The sequence below is a fragment of the Pleurodeles waltl genome, chromosome 11 (assembly GCF_031143425.1).
Source record: "Pleurodeles waltl isolate 20211129_DDA chromosome 11, aPleWal1.hap1.20221129, whole genome shotgun sequence".
In the NCBI taxonomy this organism is placed as follows: Eukaryota; Metazoa; Chordata; class Amphibia; order Caudata; family Salamandridae; genus Pleurodeles; species Pleurodeles waltl.
In genome coordinates, this window is record NC_090450.1 from 680,089,512 (window position 1) to 680,111,335 (window position 21,824).

At 41.2% G+C, this 21,824-nt stretch overlaps 1 protein-coding gene across 1 annotated transcript; it reads left to right on the plus strand.

Annotated features, from left to right (window-relative positions):
• The first annotated feature begins 1,345 nt into the window (after window positions 1-1,345).
• LOC138265129 (gastrokine-1-like) lies at window positions 1,346-12,772 on the plus strand. The gene is made up of 6 exons (XM_069212670.1): window positions 1,346-1,351; window positions 3,143-3,196; window positions 5,359-5,560; window positions 10,364-10,473; window positions 11,906-12,050; window positions 12,681-12,772. The coding sequence occupies exons 1-6, from the start codon at window positions 1,346-1,348 to the stop codon at window positions 12,770-12,772; spliced, it is 609 nt and encodes a 202-aa protein (XP_069068771.1).
• The last annotated feature ends 9,052 nt before the right edge of the window (window positions 12,773-21,824 follow it).

The window sequence follows — 21,824 nt, forward strand, 5'->3', positions numbered from 1 at the left end:
GGAACCCCCTCAGTCAGTACACTGGCCTGAGAGCTCCTGACTGAGTCCAGGGGGGTGCCCGCCATGTAGTTTTCAGAGGAGCCCCCTCAAGGTTTCTTACGCTAGTGACAGATTTCAAAATATATCAGCAATTAGCAAAGTACAAATAAAGCACATTTTTTGTATTTCTGAAGTGTAGTGAAAGCAAGGACTTTAATACGAACAAAACAAAAAAGAAGGCTTTACTTGGTGATTCACAAATGATACATATTTGCTGGAACCTGACTGTCACACATTATCGTTTGTGCTCTGTATTGTTTTACAAGTAAAACTGCAAGTCTATGCAAATTTGGTGGCCATTTTAACAGAATATGTGCAGTCTGTAAATGACAATGTGCTACCTCACCAGCTACATACCACACCCTTATCTCATTCCTACAGAATGGGCGACACATGTTTTTTGTGTGACGCTCTGATTTTTCAGAAGTCCTAGGACTTCAGTAATATCACATTAATGGCAGCAACCCTACTCTGAAAATTGTTCTAGTACTACTATCCAGGAGTGAAGGTGGAAGTAGCATGGATAGGCCTTGGATCTCACTTTAATATATAGAGCTGTAAGGGAATTCTAAATCTCAGTCTTTTACAAAAATAGACAAAAGGCATGAGCTTCCAACCTTCAAGAATAATGCCGCCCTTTATGTAGCACACGCCCCATATGATTGGCCTATTGGACGTCACGTGCTCCAGAGCAAAAACGCAGGGTGCCTTACTCCTTTTGTGAATTAATTTTTGAAGACACACTAATTAGAAAACATTTTGAAAGCTAGGACTGGTTTCCAATCTGTGTTTCGCAATATGAATGCAAAATATGTGTGGTACTCCACTTAGATTTGTGTGCACTAATGATGGTCATTGTGTTATTTTTAGTGCTGTTTAGTTGCTGGTAAATGATGATAACTGGTCTGATTATAGCTTATCTGTTAAATTCCACCCACCTGCTCTAACCCCTGTAAATTTTACCAGTCAAACCTGCCTAATTTCAAGGGGGAACAAGGTCTGATTTACCAGGACATGTATGTGTTGGCGTGGTAATCTGCTATTCCCCATTAGAAAGCAAAAACTCAGAATGGTCAGAAATTATCTCAGTGATAAATTCCAGACCAAGGTGTATCAGATTTTATTGGCAACCATAAATTCCATGCAACCCACGGGCCCTGGTGATCATGCCCTTAGTGTTCTCTGTGGGACAAACAGAAGAAACACGTAGAGCTTCCATATTGGTTGAATGCAAATAATCAATTACCAGGAACAAATACAACCACTGAAGGGTAGCTTAATAATAGGGTGTGGGAGCAGCGATGAAATGAAGGTATAGCATATAAGAGAAATGACAATAGCCACCATGAGAAACACAGTGGTAGGGCACTGTGGTGTGGTAATATCCTTGATTTAAACGGCTGGATTTTCAGGGATTTAATAAAGGAGAAGAGGGCAAGTTGAGTTCTCCAATGAAGTGCAAGAGAGTTCCATAGTTTATTAGCTATATAAAGGACTTCTTTATAGGGTTGTCTTGAATTTGGTGTTTTAAGCAGGCAAAACGTCTTACTCATTAATACATGTTGGTCTCTCCAGACAATCAGAAGACCTTCCAAAGAATACAGGCCCACATTATGACATTGGCGGCAAATGCCACCTACTGCCACGGCGACGGCCACAAACATACCATTGCCATGGCTACCCACCGTCCACCTAATAATGACCGTAGGCGGAATTCCACCAGAAGGCTGGTGGAATTCCGTCAACGGTCATGGTGGCGGACAGCGGTAAGGTGGCGCTGCTGCCAGCATCAGCGCCACGCCTGCAGAACGCCGCCGACAGTATCATGAGCCATGATACGGCCTGGCGGTGTTTTGCTGGCCGACGCTGCTGCTGGCAGCAGCGCCGCGTCCCGTCTCCTGCCGGAGGACACCCTGCAAGGAGAAAAGTCAGGTTCCCCGACAGGAGAAGGGGGTGGTGGGTGTTGTGTGCGTGTGTGGGGGTTTGCATGAGTGTGTTTGTATGCGTGCATGCGTGTGTTATGCATGTGTGCATGAATGGGTGTGTGTGTACGTGCATGTTGTGTCATGTGATTGCGTGTGTGCCTGGATGTATGTTAGTGAGTGTTGCTATGAGTGTGTATGAATGTATGCATGCATGGGTGAATGTGGGAATGCGCGTGTGTATGGGTGTGTATGTATGTGCGTGTATGTGTCGATACATCGGGGTTGGGAGGGGGAGGGTGGGGGAAGATTCTGGGGAGGTGGGGGCAGAGGAGACCCCTATCAGTGCCTATTTAGTTATGTAGTTAGATTAATTAGCTAATCATGATTACATGGACAGAGGAGAACTGGTTTGAATTTATATATTCCCTGGTAATTAGGTGATTATAAGAACTAGGGTGGGATCAGTCATGTGACTTGTATATAAATAACTTATGCCTCCTTGCCTTTAAAAAGGTATGCTTCTCCCAGAAAACTGTCTTCACCTACCAACAAGACAGCTCAACATTGGCATTCCAATTTCACATTTTTTGTCTCATCTGACTGACTTAATGCCTGATTCGTTTCTGTAGTGGAAACTAGTTAGCTTCAAGGTGCAGAGAAGATACGACTAAGTGGCCCTTGTGTAGTAGAGATGCCGAATGACAGACAGAGGGTGTGGTAAGTTATACTTCCTTTTTCTGCTCTTTCACGCACTATGCCCCTTCACTGGCATCTATGCAACCCCTGCTCCTCTTACAAATGGCCATTATGTCATAAAAGATCTGCCCACCTACCATGTAAGAGAGCAGATCTCACATTACATCCAACACCCTCAGGAGTAAGGCAATTTTGTTCCCATGGATGTGGGACTTGGAAATCTCCCCCTTGCTTTATGTTTGGATATTTTGTGATATTAAGTGAACTGCAACACCGTAGCATTGGTGTGCAACAGCTGGTGTCACCAAGAACAGGAATGAAGCAAAACTAAGGTTTCACCACTGTGACTGAATTAGATTGATTACATAGATGGTTTACCAGTAATGTGTATAGTTTACTTTTTAAGTAGCCACTATGGAATTTGTGTTTCCTGCAGCAGAGCTTACTCTGTTTGATAATCTTAGCATTTATGCCCCTCACAGATCTTCCTCTCTGCCCTTCTGGCGGCCTTGTTGATACCATCTTTGGCCGATGACGTAAGTAGAAAAAACAGATTATTATTAAATAAAGCTGTTTAATAATGGAGGCTATCTTGGCATTGATAGGGCCTGTTAACTCGTAAACAATAATTGTGTACACGTTTGCAAACATGTTCATTTTGTTTCTTGCCAAAAGATAGATTTTTCGTTGATCACTGCATTGATGTGTCAAAGAGATATTCATTATTGATTAGATATTACAGAGCTGCGCCTGTGATTCTGATGTGAGGTATCCATTGCACCAATGATTGGAAATGCATTTTTTCAAACTTGAAATAGTTTGGTGCTGTTTGACCAACCAGCAGAAATTGTTCCTAAAATATAATTTAGACAGGTCTGTAAAAAACTGTCAAGGAGCCAAACGTCATAGGGAGTTAAAAAATCGATTTTCTCAACAGTATTTCTCATGAGAAAAATAGAATTTCACCATTATCAAAAAAACAATGAATAGGCGGTCACAAAACTGTAAAGAGGTGGAGCAGCCAGGTCAAACATGCAATCGTGTTGTGGCATGAGACTCGATCAAGCACTTTTTGTAAAAAAGCTAAAATCTGTGGTCTAATGAGTTACAAATTTTTATGATATTTGTACAGCTGGTTTCTTGATTTCTTTAAATCAAATTGGAATATTTGAGAGATTAGATCGTGATTTCAGGGCAAAATTTAGGGCAAAGAAAAGATTATGGGCCTGATTACAACTTTGGCGGAGGGGGTTAATCCGACCCAAATGTGACGGATATCCCGCCCACCCTATTATGAGTTCCATAGGATATAATGGACTCGTAATACAGTGGGTGGGATATCCGTCACATATGGGACGGATTAACCACCTCCGCCAAAGTTGTAATCAGGCCCTATGTGTCTCTGTGTGGGTGGATTAATATTTAAAGGTTCTGAGTGACGGGTGTGTCCCTGTTCCAGGACCCCACTATCCATAAATATGATGTCCATGAACTCGGAGCCTGTTGAACATGTCCTAACGCCACACACATCTATTTCAGTAACTACAGGTCTGCAGGCAGGCTGGTTCCAATGGCTGTGTATAATTGACTTTGGCAGAGTAGGGACTCAGCATCGGACCCTACCCACAGGCCATGCACAAAGAGTTTTGGGAGCTTAAGAGTTTAGGTTTCAGTAAAAAGTCATTATAGGCAGCTGTGCAGGTCCTTTAGTCCAGTACAACTGAACCAGAAAATTTACCTTTCAATCCTTCTGAAACCGGCCTTTGGTCATGCAGAAGTGCCTTGGGAGGAAGAGGGGTTGGGCACTTGGTGTATTTCAAAGGCACCCTTGATCCAGACCCCACTGCACTCAGATGCCATGGGTTAGTACAAAAAATATCTGTGGTCAGCTATGCACAGCATTGGAAGGTATTGTGGCTGGAGGCAAATATATGACAGAAAGCAAAAGCAGTGCGCCAAAGCCCACTGCCCATGTCTGAGACATTTGTAGTCTCTGTAGACTCGTGATCTTGAAAGGAGGGGTATATGAAAACAAAATACTGACTAACTGTATATGCTGTGTATGGCCTATAGATGTGTGCAATGACCTAAGTACGTTTAAAAAATCAGGGTACGTGTTATACATGCACTGCTGATTTAGAAGATAATGGTGGTCAAAGAATGAGGCTAAACGCCTATGGACATACACCATTGAATGTGTGGATCTGGAATTTGGAGGTCAAAAGAGCAACAAAACTTTACATCCGAAACAAGCACAACCAAAGGCTCACATTGTGCATGGTGAAAGCTACAAAAATAGTATATCTCCCTAGCACTCTTTGTGGTTTTATCCCACCCTCTATCATCATCTGTACATATAATACGGTTTTGCTTGTCTACTTGGAGGTATAAGTTGTGGTCTAATTCTTATGCCCCCCCTCTGTTGCACCCACCATACCTAATTCTAATGATTTAATCCTTTAGGCAAGACACATACCAAGGTATTGGTTTGCATACATTCACTCCAGCCAGAGCTCTAATGATTTGATACTTTTGATTAGGCGCTGTGTCACTAATATTTTATTATACTCCATGCCTTTGCGCTCTTCTGTAGATGCCCCGTAGGCACTTTCTAATTTTCAATGTGAAAAGATGCAGCAGTGTTACTCTCCACATGTTTTGCTCACACTTCTAATGATTTTGTTCTTTTCTCTGGCAGTCTGTCACCCTTACTAACCAGGGTAATGATGGTGGCAGCGTCCACCAGACAGTGAACATCAATAATGAAAAGAACATTGCCAATATCAACACTAACGCTGGGATGAACTCATGGAACTCTATCTGGGACTACAACACCGTGAGTACCACTTGGTTTGAGCTTTGTATCGATATGAAATATATGCGTATTACCATATACAAAAGTAAGTTAACATGTATGTTACTTATTATGCAAAAGGGATATTGCCATGTAGGGGCTCCTTGATTGCATGCTCTTTTACTCTCGACCATTCCTTCTTGATAATGGTTCAAGAGGGAATTGTCAAAACTGTACTCTGTGGCTAATGTGCTAGTGGTTGTTCATTTTCGTAATTCCAACCGTTTGCCATAGACCACACGATTTTTCTTGAGCTAGGAACCTTAGCATTCACACCCAAGACTTTCGAATGTGGGGTAGTACAAGGCCGAGCTTTTCTCCATATCAGTTAATAAGCTACTTACCACGTTAGTTTGTCAATCTTATGTCAATTATACACAGAAATAGAGGAAGTTTAAAGTATATAAAAAGTTTATTTTTTCCATCACATATTGAAAACTGAATGCAGCTGGCTGCAATTAGAAAGAGCCAAAATGGGAGGCATTTTTGGGGGTTTAAAGCTAGAATCAACAAGTCCCTAAATAAAGCTATCATCATTATCTATTACAACGGTAATAGCTCCCCTATAGTGAAAACACACGCAGTGCATCTGTATAACCTGTTTTTAAATAAAATATTTCTATTTAACAGCACTTCTGTATATTTCAAATATAAAGTCCTCTATCATACGGTCAGAACTCTAAAGACATAAGGTGCTGGCCTCCTATCTCTTTCCCTGTTCAATACTCAACCTTATAAGAATGGAGAATCACCTTGCTTGGGCAAAATACATAAAACTATCTTCCACTAACACACTCAGCACTCACAATCACCCTACTAATGACTCTGTTCTGTCATTAGGGTCATTGTTCCTGTAGGCAACTGACTGTCCACCTGCCAGTGATGGTTTTCATGAAGGCACCATATAAATGTTTCATTCATTCATTCATTTATTAAATGATTACAGTGGTAATAAAGGAATCTCTTCTCAGCTGAACACTGAAGGCTCATCTGGCATGCAAACCCACTAAACTAAACACTTGACCAGTGTTTGGATGGCAGCAGGAGGTACAACCACAGGCTCGCCCTTTCCTTTTTGAGCAGCTTGAACTCACGTGCCCTGAGGATGGACATAATACCCTTGGTGCTGTTTGATATCAGGAAGTGGGACACTGGGGCACTCTGAAAGTTCCTCACTTGTTGGTAGATTGGAGCACTAGGAAGGCAGGAGATTTCCTTGTGGGCTACCACACAGTAACCATTATTGCTGCAAGAAAGACATGATGCTCTGTTGTAATGACACAACCTGCTACAAGTATTTACACTTCTGTTTGTTTTTATTTTCCGAATTTACTTATGGGAGGAACTAGAGCAGTATTTCGTCAAAAATATTGGAACTTTCTTGTCCAGTGGTCTTAGGAATATGTAATATGTCATGTATTTAACCTGGGATTCGTTTCCTGAAATTATGTCTCTAGTTTTAATGTAACCTGTTTTGGTGGTGTGTATACACTTCTACTCTGACCTGCATCAGACACTACTCTTCCAGGTATGAATTATTCACAAGTTTTGATAATGCACCTTTGTATACACTTTTATCTGAGTATTGAGTATGTATGTGGATCTCACTGCATTTTGCACTTCTAGCCCATTACAGAGGAACTAACATGCTCTGATAATGCATCTCTACAAGTCTTGGACTGTGCGTTGACAGTTCAGTCCTGAGAGATTCATAGATATCTCAGAATTCACCTCCATACTGTATTGCATCATACATTAGACAATCACAGGCTTATCATGCACTCCTATGCTAACGTACACTAAGCACTGCTATCGTCCACAAGGTCATCCACATAACTTTCACAATTCCCCTTACACCATTAAATGATATATTTTTCTGAGAAGCTTGCATAGCTCATATTGCACAGACATTGTGACCTACAGCATGCACAGCCAGCGGACCACTGAGACATTGAGTGTTCAGATATTACCCTTCTGTTCTGAGCTTCATCATGTACTGATAGCCAGGTACTGACAAATTCACCAAGTTTATTATGCACCTTTTACTCGTGCACCGGTACTGAGACATAGCAATATGCACCGATATCCGAATAGTAAAAGCATACATTGAGCAACACTCTAACCCACCATGGTGGAATGTTTTTCATGGGCACAGATACAAAGTAGTGTCTCCTTTAACAATGCAATGGCGACCATTGAGAGACAGGGCTCCTCCTTTCGCTCCACACTAATACACAGTGCAATGGGGAGAAATATGACCCATGTCTAACTGATTGCCATTAAAGGTTTGTTGACATATCACTGCATCCATTACAGTAAGATATGTATGAAGCAGATTTAGAGAAGTAGTAGTCACATATATTGGCAGTGTTCACACATGACATTAGAATGTTCAAAGAGGTGCATAGACAGTTGGCCTTAGCCGTGATGAGACCCACCTCTTTTTGTTTGGGCTGAAACGTCGACAATACACCCTCACTGTAGTTGATTGACTCATTGTACACCTCGGAGAAACTTTTACCAGGATTTATATTGTTTTAAATGGTCTTAACATTCCTGGGTTCCAATAGTTTTTTTTCATAAATCCTTATATATTATCACACGTCCTTCAGCACTGTTCCATCTTCACTATAATCAATAATTGCACTGCACTATTTTTTTGACGAGATAAATATATTCATAAGAGAGGCTCATAGAATTTTGTGTATATTTATGAATAATTCTATTACCTGGCATTGCCCCTAGTAACACTATAAATCAATCCCACAAGACCCTTTCTTAGACACATTTCAGATGGAAATTAGGCTGAGCACCAGAGGGGTCTCTCCTTGAGGGATCCCAGTCCCTTTCGGGGAGAGGGATTTCCAAAGTACTCTATATCAGGAGTGAAGGCTTATTCCATAATCCTACCTACCAAAACTAAAAGTGCTCAGGAGCAGGCCTGGCAACCATAAACTAGGAAATGTCATACTTCCACAGACCTCATAAACAATGTTACACCTTTCCCTTCCATGTCCTACATCATGCCTGCACAGACAGGTAAAAAATAACTTATGAAAGTTACTCCTCAAGTAATGCTCAGAGATGAGATATATACACCCTTGCTTCCTAGCCTTCAATGCCACAGAAAACACATGAATGCCAGGTTAGAACATACATATTAGTAATGATAGTATTACCTACTGTCCACACACCACTTTTCATTTCTAAGCACTGTAAAATAAGAAATAATGTAACCAAATGCATTTATACACATTAAATTATATAATAATAATCAATGAATTACATTAATATACATTAATATTGCTATATTACATTGCAGGATGTGTAGACTGTTCTCTTCATTAGCAGTGTGTCCCATGGACTTCTAGTAGCTTTGGTTTGCATACATCTTCCTACTTGGCTCCGCATAACTCTGTTTTCATCACTTTTTATTTCATACTCACTGCTGATCACTCCCTCGTTCTATGGCCTCTATCTGGTAGAGCACAATTAACTCCCCAAGTCTTTATTAACATAATTTATTGTGTACAAAATGAACATCTGCACACCGTTTTCCTCACTTTACCCCTCTTAAATGCTGCAAAATTAGCAGACATCACATCTGTGCACTTTCAGTTAGTCTGTGGTTCATCTTGTTGAAATCTCTATAAACTCAGCAGATCGCAGGTTCAAATCCATGCAGGACAGAATCAGTCTTTAACAATTTTAATGTTAACAAAATTAGTACAATTTGATGTAGCAATGGACATTTTTCTTTGTTTTGAAGAAAGTTCTCAAGACTCTTCACTCATTTAAATAGCTTAATTGAGTATCCACATTTGCTCTTTTTTGCACCCCATTAAATCAAAGATACAGTGTGCCCAACTGTATTTGCGTGACTTTAATTTTAAAAAACTACATATAATTTTTATGCAAATGGCCCTGCATTAAGGCATCCTCTACCATAATGCCACTTCTCCTGTCTACAATGCGGTGGAAGCCGGGGTGGACAAGGGAGTGACCGCCTCCTAATTTCCCACTGTGGCAACAAACCTGGTTTGCACTGCAAACCTGGAATAATAACAACAGAAATGTGCTGTCACAAAAGCATTGCAGTGCAGATTAGGTTCTGTGGCTTTCTTCACCCTCCTTACTACAACACATGGAATACTGCCCTGAGGAATAATTCCCTGGGTTTGCTTAAGTGATCTGCATTGAGTGCGCATATCTCTGCAGCAACTAGAAAGGCTATCTCCCAAGGGTTAGTATGGTTTACCAATAGGTCAGTCAGCGGCTCCTCCGCTGTGGCGGCAGAGCATTGCCCCCCTGCCATCAGCAGCAGCTGTAAACCTTTCACAACAAAATGATAATAAACCATGTTTATTATTGTTTTATTGTAAAAGGGGTGGGGCAATGGGCCGTGACAGGGATGGAGGGGGCCGGCCACACATGCGCAGTGGGCTCTCTCCAAAACTGTGTTGCCGGGTTGGAGACAGCAGGCAGAGGCTCCCACTCTGCCTTGGAGCACCAAGCCAGGGCACTCAGGCCAATCCTAATGCTGCTTTCATGCTGCTGACAGCATGAAACCAGCGTTAGGATTGGCTACAGGGCCTGTGCATGTTGTGAGGACCGAGGAGTGGCACGGCGGAGGCAGCGAGGAAGGTACGTTTTTTAAAATTATTATTTTTTGTTTGTCCTTTACCCCGCGCCATGCACCACTCAGCCTCTCCCTCCCCACGTGGGCCGTGACAGAGTTCAGTGCACTTCAGAATGTATGCACTACCTCCAAATTGCATAATATGTCCATTTCATATATCAGTCATGTACAAAAGACATTACGTTGTTCAAGAGTTGCTCTCTCTTTCAGGGATTCATTGCTCTCCGGCCTTTGCCAAGAAGTCCTGCTACATCCACAGGATGAACAGGAATGTAGTGCCTAGTATCCAGGAGCTCGCCCGCCTCACCAAGGAGAAGAAGGTAATAGTGGGGGCTGTGGGTTACTGATTTTGCCTAATCCACAAAGAATCATCAATGCGTATGTGAGAAATACAATCAGAGAAATCGTGACTTGTTCCTGAATTCCACTCATTCACTAGGAGTACTTCTGGCTTACTCCTAGCATTCAGGTGTAAAACAAGAGTACACCAAGAGTAAGTCACATCAAAACTACAAGCCCACTGGCACTCTCATACAGACTCAGTCAGTACTGGGCTGTTATGTGCAGTTCTGATGGTCTTACCTGGACATTTGAATGCAGGTCTCTAGAACACTTCTGTGGTTGCACAACAAAAAGTTCTCCAGAGGTGCAAGGGAAAATCACAATTCTTGAACCCCAAGAGCAATGAGATATTATGTAAAGGGGTTACAACTTTTGTACAGCCCCTTCTATAATAGTGATCATGCCGGTACACATTTTGCTGAGCTGTGTGCCCAGTGGAAATGGGCCTTCGTGCCCAGGCTGTATTGCAGATTCAGGCACAGATTCAAATGAGCTGTAGCAAAGCACACTGACTGTATACCACAAAAATGTGGCACCCCACCAGTGCAGTTATCAGAGGTGTACCTTATAAGAGGGAATCCTGGTCCTAGGACCACCCAGCCATGCACCAGCAGGCAGATGCAGTCACTTATTGCACCCACCTGCAAAGTGATCTCTGCCCAGACTGAAACACCGACTGGGTTTCCACCTGCAGTGAAAGGCAGACCGGCTGCTTCAAACAGCTCATCCTAATTTCAGTAATAGTGTATTTGGAGTGCAGGTGAAAGTTTGCTCCTAAACTCTGCACAGTGCATTTCCTGTAATAGAGTGCATTGTCTCAGTCTCCACACTGTGCATTCACTTATGGGTGTGTCAGGCACATACTGGGACAATGGCCGCTATAAGTAATATGCATCCTAGTGTACTGTATCCTGTTCTAGAAGGTGTGTGTGGAATATTACATCCAATTCTGTGGGCCATATTTGGTATATCATGCAAAGTTAAGAGGGCATAATTGGAGTATTGTGTGCAGTTCGCATTGTGTGAAGTTCTGAAGACTTCCCCTGGAGCTTTGCACCCAGTTGAGTGACACATGTGGACTGTATCAAGTTCTAAAACCGTATCTACCATATCTGGAGAATTCAGTGCCTTTCTGAGGACTTCCTCTGGAGCATGATGTTCAGTTCTGAAGCTTATATCTCATTTACAATTTCTAGTTTACATTTGGAGTTTGAATTGTGTCCAGTTCAGAAAGATTCATTGTGGACATTCACAAGTAAAGAAGCCATGATGATGATGCTAGCTCTCAAGCAGACATGCTATGAAGAACGATCTAGAGAAAGGAGGAAATGAGGAGACATGAGGTGGGAGGAGAAAGGAGAGGGACAGCACTGAATCCTGACATGTGATTACATCTCTGCTCTCCTCTAGGATCAGAAGGCTCCTGCAGGACCACCCCCTCGCTCCTTGCAATATTCCGTCACCAGTGCCAAAGCTGAGAACTTTGAAGAGTATGGAAAACCCATTGAGGCCATGTGCCGGGGAGTGCCATCCTACGTTACTGAGGAAGATCAGGGTGAGTATCCTCCAGCTTCACTCCTCAGAGGCAAAATGGCCGGACAAGGCCATTGCTTTCTGGAAGTAGCCCAAACCAGTAATTTATTACAGAGTATGCTGAATCTGTGTAACAGTCACATTGATAATTAAAAACAGGCTAGTGTGCAAGTCTTAAGAATTGAAGCTTTCCAAACATGTCTACTACCTTGGCCTTCCAGAGGCAATGGCTTTATTAATTTAATTTAACGTTTGGACACATGTATTTAATTTCTACAGGTCTTACATCAGCTATTTAAAAACTTTTCAGTGGACCTGATTCACAAAGGTAAACAGGCCAAAAGTCGAAGTTTAGACCAGAAGTGTAAACTTAGACCAAAAGTCTAAGTTTACTCGTAGTAAATTAGTCTTTTGGTCTAACTTTACTATGAGTAAAGTTAGACTTTAGGTCTAAACTTAGACTTTTGGTCTAAGTTTACCTTTGTGAATCGGGTCCCCTACGTTTTGTGCAGCAACCAGTCTGATGCATTATAAAGTAATTTTTCTGCTGTTAATCGGAATTACCTAGCGGGTGTCTAGCCTAGTAATGGATGCCCTTTACATTTGTTAATTGCTCTGAAGGGGTCACATTTCTCCTTTCTTTCCTCTCCAGGTAACAGCTTCTTTTTCGGAATCGGTGGCTGTGAACAGGCTCAACTTCTCTTCATCCTAAATATCAGTGTTTGTGGAGGAATAGGGTTCTAATTCCAGATTTTTTGAGTATCAGATCTTTCAGATCCCTTTGGCTGTCATTTTGTTTTCCCCAGTGATATAGCATGTTTACTAATCACTTGCCTGTGCTATATTTCGTTCTGAGCTGTGTGTCTTAGAAATCTGTAAATAAATCTAATGGAGCATTGTATCCATCGGTGTCTTGTTAACATGTATTAGTTCTGAATGTGAACGTGTTTATGTGAAGATTCAGTGGCTTTTGATAGAAAACCTATGCTACTTGAACGACATTCTGAAGAAGACAATAGAGCAATGCACAATAAATGGGTTCAGCAATTGTCATTGCAAATGCCAACACCTACAAAGTGAGTCCATAAACTGTACCAGGCAGTGGCTGCTGGCTGTCTATGGCTGTGGTGGGGCAGAGTACCTGGCCAGCTTTCAGCAACTTCTCCCATGGAAGTCAGAGATGGTCCTACTCAGATATACATTTAAATAAAGTGGGTAAAGTTGAGAATCCAAAGCACAGTTTTCACATAAATATGTTAAAAGGCAATGTAGTCTGAAAAGAGCACATGAAGTGTGTACTGATATGCCAGAAAACAGGGATATTATGATGCCAGTGGACAGTGTTGAACGAGGGCACACATATTAATAGTGACTGAGAATGAGGCATATTTTCTGCAGTGTGAGAAGTCAGTGTGTATTCAAATTAAGGAATAGGGTCCCCAACTGAGCAGGTCCGAAGTATACCAAGCCTAATCCAAAAGGCACTAGATAGGTGTCACATCAGCGGTCACTTACCAATGCCTTTCTTTGAATAAAAGCACTGTAAACTGTCCGTTACATAAATATAGCAAACGTCTGAACCTACCAAACCTGCAGAAGACTAAAGTATGGGCCGATTACATCACTATGTCATTCCAAACTGTGCTAAGCCAAGTGGATGCATATTGATAGTGCCAGGCCACGCTTTGTGCCAGTCCAGTGACTGCGACGGACACACACATACTATATACTCAGCTATATGCCAGGAAGGTCCCATGCGTGCCCAGTTAGTGTAGCAGTCACCTTTGTAGGTAGTTATGGTAAAGGCCAGGCTTCTTCTAAATGTAATGAGTTTGCTCATAGACCAGTTCACGGAAGGCCCGTATTTTAAGCCATTAGTACTGCTTTTATAGACTTCAAAAACCTAAAAACAGCTGGATGCTGAGTCAAAGTCCAAACTGCTCCAGCTCCAAACATAGAAGATGAAGGGAAGTCAGAATTAATTTGTAAAAACATGCATTATCGGGTGAAATAAACATGAGCAAGGAGCCATTGAACATCAGGGGTTAAATACATACAGTGTGATATGATCTTTTTACACACACACAACTAAATAAAGACACAATACAATGAACTTAGAGGAGTTGGGTGAAAAAGGTGGTCCTGAAATCTTCAGGCCGGGAGGCAGAGAAGGTTTGGGAACACATCGTAAATAAAAATAAATACACTGAATCAAAATGCTAATGGTAGAGGTAGAAAGTGTGAGAGAGCGATGATTGGCAAAAAGAGGGGTTTTGGAATACTTGTACGTGTAATAGTGTCAATAAAAAGAAATGCATGTTTCTTTCTCTGTAATTGTTTTGGTCTCTTGCTTCAATGAAGTCCTCCTCGTGTCCCCGATGTCTATTTAAACATGATTTTTTATTTTTGGATTCTCATTTACCTTCCATAGCTTAGCTTCAAAGAGAGAGGGGGGAAGATAGAGATCTTACCAGCTACTCACAGCCAGTCTCTAAACATATCGCCCCTGTCTTAAGAGTTTTATACCGCCTAACATAAGTTATGTAGTATAGCGACAATCTTGGAAGTATATGTAATCATAGGATCATGCCGAACCTTACATATCCGTACCTTAACCAATACCCAACCATCATTTCAATGGGTTCCAAAACCTCTTTTTCTTACAATCCCTACCCATGTCTAGCTTAAAATGATATATTAAAGCATCCTTCCTCTATGCAAAGGTAGGGGGAATGGTACTAATCCATTTTCTGCATATCTCCCTTCTTGCTACAAGCTTCATATAAAATAGCAGTTTAGATCCATCTCTGTTCATCTTCTGTAGATCATACAGACATCCAAAAATCACTACCAAGAAGCTTACCTTAAGACTTATGGGGAGTATTTCATTGATTGCTTCACCCACCTCTTGCCAAAACTTACTAAGCTGGGGACATTCTGCAAACATATGTAGATCATCAGCTGATGTTGATCTGCACTTCTTACATCTAACCGTATTATCCTGGTTCAGCCTGGATTGTTTCACAGGAGTCCAAAAAACTCTGTGAATTGAGAACAAATGATTTCTTCTTAACGCAGCAGGTTTAACAGTATTATATAAAAGTGTAGTAGATACTTGTCAAAGGTCCATTTGACGAGGCTCCGGCAAGCACTATTTCCATAATTCTTCCGGGAGGGTAAATTCGCAGTCGACAATGTCCGTTATCAGCCAGTACCATCTAGCCACTTCTTTCATCAATGGCGTGTCTAGATGCAGCTGATCCTCCACATTATTAGTACCCCCACTTCCTCAGTTAAGCTCCTTGCCCAACTTTTTTATCTGAAGATATTTAAATTTAGACAGCCTTCCCCCTACCTCTGCATTAAGATTTTCAAACGACTTGACTTCTCCATTGTAAAAAAATTGTCCCCACTGCAATAAACCTGCCTCCTTCAATGGAGTTGCCAGAGCATCTTTAGTCCATCCCGGCGAACCACGCGAATCCCAAACCGGAGCATATTCGCTGTAATACAGCAAACTTGTGGTCCTCCTAACCACGTACCAAAGTTTCACTAGGTCCCCTAACGCCTTAAATCGGATTTTCTTGAAGAACTTGGGGTCTCCGAAATTATATAAAAAGCTTTTCTGCAACACATTTCCCTCCATCATAGCTACCAGTATCTGCCCCAGCTCCGAGCGATCTGGTTGGTTAAAAATTTCCCTTACGTTTTTCAACATGAAGGCCCATGCATGATATTGCAAATCCGGTACCGCCAAACCTCCTTTTTCTTTCTTCCTTCTCATTTTTTTCCATTATATACGAACACCTTTAGATGCCCAAATAAAACTACTATTTTTCCCTTGACGTTCCCTTAAGAAATCCTTATTGTACAGTAACAGTAATGAATTCAAAATAAAAGTAAATTTGGGTACAATCACCATCTTAATTACATTAGCCCAACCTATAATGGTTAATTGAAGGTTTAACCATTTCTTCATTAACTGATCTACCTCTCTCATAACCCTACTAAAATTTGCTTCAGCTATTTTACATACATCATGCGTTATAGTGACCCCTAAATATTTAACCTCCTCCTTTATTCTTGTAAAACTATTTACTTCCAAGTTCCACGCCATGATCTCAGTCTTTTGATTGTTAACTGCATAGACTGAAATTTCCCCGAATTCCACCATCAATTCTTCCAAAACTGGTTTAGCCTGACTTAAATTGGAGGTATAAATCATTAAATCGTCTGCATATAAAGAAACTTTCCTAACTAGGTTCCTACACACAAATGGGGGAATTCTCATATCGCTTCTAATTCTGCTAGCCAAAGACTCAATATAGAGATCAAACAGTAATGGAGATATCGGGCAGCCCTGTCTCATTCCTCTTTCTATTTTAAAAGGGGGGTAAAGAGAACCATTGACCAAAATTCTTGCACTAGGCTCATGGTAGATTTTGTGTAATGTTCTAATAAAATGTCCTCAAAGATTATAAAGTTCACTTACCATAGTCAAATATCGCCAATTAACTCTATCAAATGCCTTTGTCGCATCCACCATTGCCACTGCTAAAGGGGCTCGCAAATTAGTGGCTAAGTCAATCGAGCCTACCAAGCCATGGCCCATTTTTATACTTTTTTAGCGCCACATTTGCGTCATTGCTTGACGCAAAAGCGGCGCAAACTTGCAAAATACAATTGCATTTTGTAAGTTTGCACCGTTTTTGCGTCAAAACGTGGCGCTAGAAAAGTATAAATATGGGCCCATGTATCAGTTCATGCATGTATCTCCGTTTTAGAAACCCTTTATGATCCATATGTATGAGCTTCCCCATAACAACCCATAATCTATCTGCCAGAAGTTTTGCAAAGATTTTATAATCACAATTTAAAAGTGATATTGGACGATATGATTCACAATTCCTGGGGACTTTACCAGGTTTTAGAATTAAAGTAATAATAGCTTATTTCCAAGAGGGGGGAGGCTCTCATCACCCTCTATGATGTTATTACATAACTCTCTTAAAAATTCTGTGATACTACCTCCCAGTACTCTATACATTTTAATGGGTAATCCATCTGATCCTGGTGCTTTCCCCAATTTACCTGAAAGAATGGCCTACTCTATTTCCCTCCCCTTGATCGGCCCATTAACCGCCTTATTTTCGTCCTCGCTTAAAGCGACCAATTCTAATCCCCCAAACCATCTCTTCATTGACTCCAAAGGAACTTCTGTCTCCTCTGTGTATAGTTCCTTAAAAACATTAAAGAAACTTTCTTCCACCTCTTTTGTACCTTTCCTAACCTCTCCTGAACTTCCATCTCTAATTTCTGCCACTCTATTTCTCACTCTTTCCATTTTTATTTTCCAGGTCAACATTTTACCACTATTTTCACTATACTCAAAGTGGGCCACCTTATTAGCCTCACATCTCAATCTAATCCTATTATCTGTAACCGCCGCCAATTCCAGACGGGCCTCCTATCCTTGTTTATATAGCTGGTCAACTTCTTCTTCAAGGTCCGTTCCTAACATTCTCTGCTCAATCAGTCATATTTGATTTTCTAACCTGCTTATTTCTTCTTTGAATATTTTCCTCCGATATGAAGCTATGCTAATCAACAGCCCCCTCAAAAAACCTTTAAAAGTATCCCAAACTATTGCTAAAAGGGCTGAACTTTATTTACTTTAAAAAACTCTTCTGCTTCTATCCGCAACTCCTCAACAACCTCTTCCTGTAGTAGTAGTGTTCTAACTAAAGTGCCCCTTCTTTCTCTCCTATTTATTGGCCACCTAAATTTCAAACTAACCTCAGAGTGATCTGATTGATGGGCCCGATATGTGTTACTTCCTTGACAAAATATTTTAAGTTATTATCTATTAAAAAATAGTCAATCCTAGACTGATGTCTATATTTTTTATTATTGTAGGAATAAGCTCTCTTAGACCCCTTCTTTTCTCTCCAAACATCGTATGATCCCATTTGGGCAATCATTACTCGTAGCTGAGCTTGCATTTTCTCATTCACTCTAGACCTGCTACTCGAGGATTTATCTAACTCATAACTCAATGCAACATTGAAATCTCCCTCCCATATTATAGGGTCTGAGTATTGCAGGAGAAGATGTGATAATTCCCTCAATGGACCTATATCATCTCTATTAGGACCATAATATCCAACCAACGTAAAAGCATAATCATAAGCAGACAGTTTCCCCCTCACCCATCTCCCGGATTTGTCTATGGGGCCCTCAGCAAAAGTAATATTAACATGATTCTTGATTACAATAGCCACCACCATACTACCCCCCATACAATTAGAACTGGCTATCTGCTGTACCCATATACATGGCTTAAACACTTCAAAACATTCTTCCCTAGAGAGATGAGTTTCCTATAAAATCAATACATCAAACGGGCATCCTTTAAATCTTGCACCAACCTCTTCTGTCTACTCTTTACCCAAAGGCCATTAACATTCCAAGACAGGAGTCTCAAATCTCTCAACACCATCCTTCCAAATGGAGCCCAAATCTTCTCCTTACAACCCCTCCACCCACTCCCTTTCTTTCCACATCATCGAGGATCTTTTTTTTTTTTTCCCCATCATGCTCCCCATCCAATGCTCCCATTCACCATCCTCCCTCACACATCTCATCCCTATTCCTCCCAGGAGAACCCACCCAATCTTGTTAAATCTGGCGACATCGCCAGCGGAGAGCCACCATGCCGGGGTTGGGGAATCTTCCCAGTTACCAAACCACCTTAACTATAACAAGAAGGCTTAAACAAAACCATTCCCCTTCTCTATTTTCTTAATCAGGTCATCTACCTCCTTCCAATCCGTAAAGTTATACATTTTATTATTCATCATTACTCTTAAAGATGCCGGAAACCTTATCTGAGCCGTTGCTCCAAGTTTTTTTAGTATATCAATTCTTTTCCCCAGCTCCCATTGTTTATTTAGAGTAACAGACGCTAAGTCTGACCTAATTTCAAAAGGAGACCCATCCACAGACAGTGATTTCTTCTTCAATGCCAATGCCAAAATACATTCTTTCATCGCATATGTTTGGAAATAAACCAAGATTTTCTTTGGTTTATCCCTCTTAGAAGACATTTTCGCCAGGACCCCATGTACCCTTTGGATATCTTTTGCAATGTCATCTTCCAATTCCTCAACATCCACTTCATGCTTTACTAGTCGTACCACAAAACCTTTTAAATCATCTCCTTCCAATCCCTCGGGTACTGTAAGAAACCTCAAATTGTTTCTCCTTTGATTATTTTCCAGAGACGCCATCCTGGCCATTAACCCCACTTCGCCTTCTTTCAAATTTTTTATTTGCTCTTTATTTTCTTCCACCACAGTTCGTAACTCACCAACCTCCTCCTCCAGAGCAGCTGCCCATCCTGCCAGCTCATCTATTTGTTTACCTAGATCTTCACAAAGGTTTCTAATTTCCACCTGATTCGATTTAGAGGTCTCAAAACCATCCCTCAGTTCCATGGACAATGCCTTTAATATACTTGTAATAGAGTGTTTGGCTAAAGTTCCATGATTTTCACCTAGGGACTGAACATCCCCTTGACTAGCCTCTTGCCCTTCACCATTTGCCCCTTGACTCTCCGGGCATACCTTGGGGGCGGAACATTGCTCTGTACCTAGGCTATCTACCAGGATATCAGAGACTCCATCTTCGCTACAAACAAGGGGTATTAGCTTATCTACATTTTGCAATCTCTCATCCCCACTTTGCATTTTTGGAGATCCTGGTAGTACTCGAAAGTAAGTCCCTACTAATGGAGTAACCCGCACTTTCCTGTTATTTGCAGCCCCCGAACTACTAAGGGTCAATTTCCTTTTATTTTTGTTACCAATTTGCTCCTCTTTATTCCTTACCGTGGTCTGCTCCTGGAGAGATTCAAAATCCTCTACTTCTGCCCTTTTCTTAATCTTTTTTGCACTCCTCAGGGAGTAAGCTACAAGACCACAGCCATTTTTAAACACTGCCTTCCCTCCTTCCTTTTTGGCAACAACCGCCCTCCTGCCCTATCCGCCATGGGAGCTGGATAAACTTCCGTACCATTTGATTGTAAAACAACTTCCTTAAAATATACAGTACCTCCAGCTCCTTTAATTCCCTGCGAGTCTCTTAAGGTAGATATCAAAAAAAGGTCCTCACTACCTCCTGGAAATCTCCATCCTTTTGTGGCTCCTTTCGCTCCTGTACTGGCTCTGCCACTGTTTTCCCGGTAGGAAACTTGTGCTGCTGCCTCCCTCACTCGCAGCACCTCCAAGGCATCTCGCAGCAGTGGCACAACCCACGTTGGTCCTCGGGTTACTCGCTCTCCCTCCAACGCGACTGTTTTGCTTCGCGAAACGGTGCCCCTCCGATGGGGCCCCCGGCTCAACTCATCGTCACCGGCCTCAGCCTCCACAACTTCCTGTAAGTACTTTCACCTTTTCTGCCCCAGTACATCCGACACGGAGCCCTCCGCGGCCGCCATGTTTCCCCCTCAACCTATTTAAACATGATTGTTCCACGATTTTAAGTGATACCTAAATATGCATTCAGAAGTATATGGAATATATGAACACAATGTTGTACTGCTGACTGCCTGGTACTGAAGAAATTTTTGTCAGGTGGTCCGATGGCATGTATAACATCGCTACCCATTCCAGGTTTTTCAGTCAACAGCTCTTTCTGTTCCTTGCAGTTTTCTCTAAGAATTGTACCTGTCAGCTGGAAAAATCAACTGGAGAGCAACAACAGAACAGGCTAAATGTGACACTTGTCAGCTTGGCTACAGTGCACTGTTACACACCCAGAGACAAATTGACAAGGTACGGGAATTATTTTAAAATATGTACTGTACCCAGGTCAAACAGGATTACTTTAAAAGCCATCCTAGGGTCATTGGATGATTATCCAGCTACACACACACATACATCCTCATCAATCTTTTCAACTGAACTGCAAAGGTTAAAAGTTCAGCCTGATTGTTTGAGGATGAATTGAAAATGAGTGTCTGATGACTTTAGACGGTACCATTATTCCAGATGATTTAAAGATGATTTGAAAATGAGTTTCTGATGACTTCAGAAGGTGTCATTATTCCTGAATATTTAGGGATACATTGAAAATGAATATCCAATAGCTTTACAAGATGAGATTGTTCCTCATGACTTTAGGATCATTTGAAAATGAATATCTGATTACTTTACAACTACCACTTTGTTTTCAAAAAGATGGATTTTTTTCTGGTGATTTTAATATAATTTGCTGGTTACATCAAAAGCATGACTACTACTTTGGTTTCAGTTTTGTTGGAAAAATGCAACCTGTTGAATGATTTCACAATTATTTCCAGAAAAACACGAACAGGCATATGAGTTTTCTACTATACACAACTAAACATACAATGTGTTTCAGAGAACTGTATATAAATCACAGGTTATTTTTTAACACGTTTTTCTTTTTGCTGCTTTTTTTTCAACAAAACAGGTAAAGCAAGCATCCACTGTTAAAATGATCAGTGCCAAGGATTAATCCAATATGCACATTGGCCATTATATGCATGCTCACTGACATTAAGTGACAATTGAGTATGAGATTATGTGGCAGGAATAAATAATTAACCTAACAAACAAGCATTTGCAATGCAATGGGTCTCACATTTCGCCAAGTTAGAGCTATTAGCGTTGTAAACTCCTAACTGGACTTTTTTTGACACATTAAACAGAAAGAATAGCAAACGAGTGTGATTGCTCTGTGTGAAACACAGCACGATCACATTGCAAAAAAA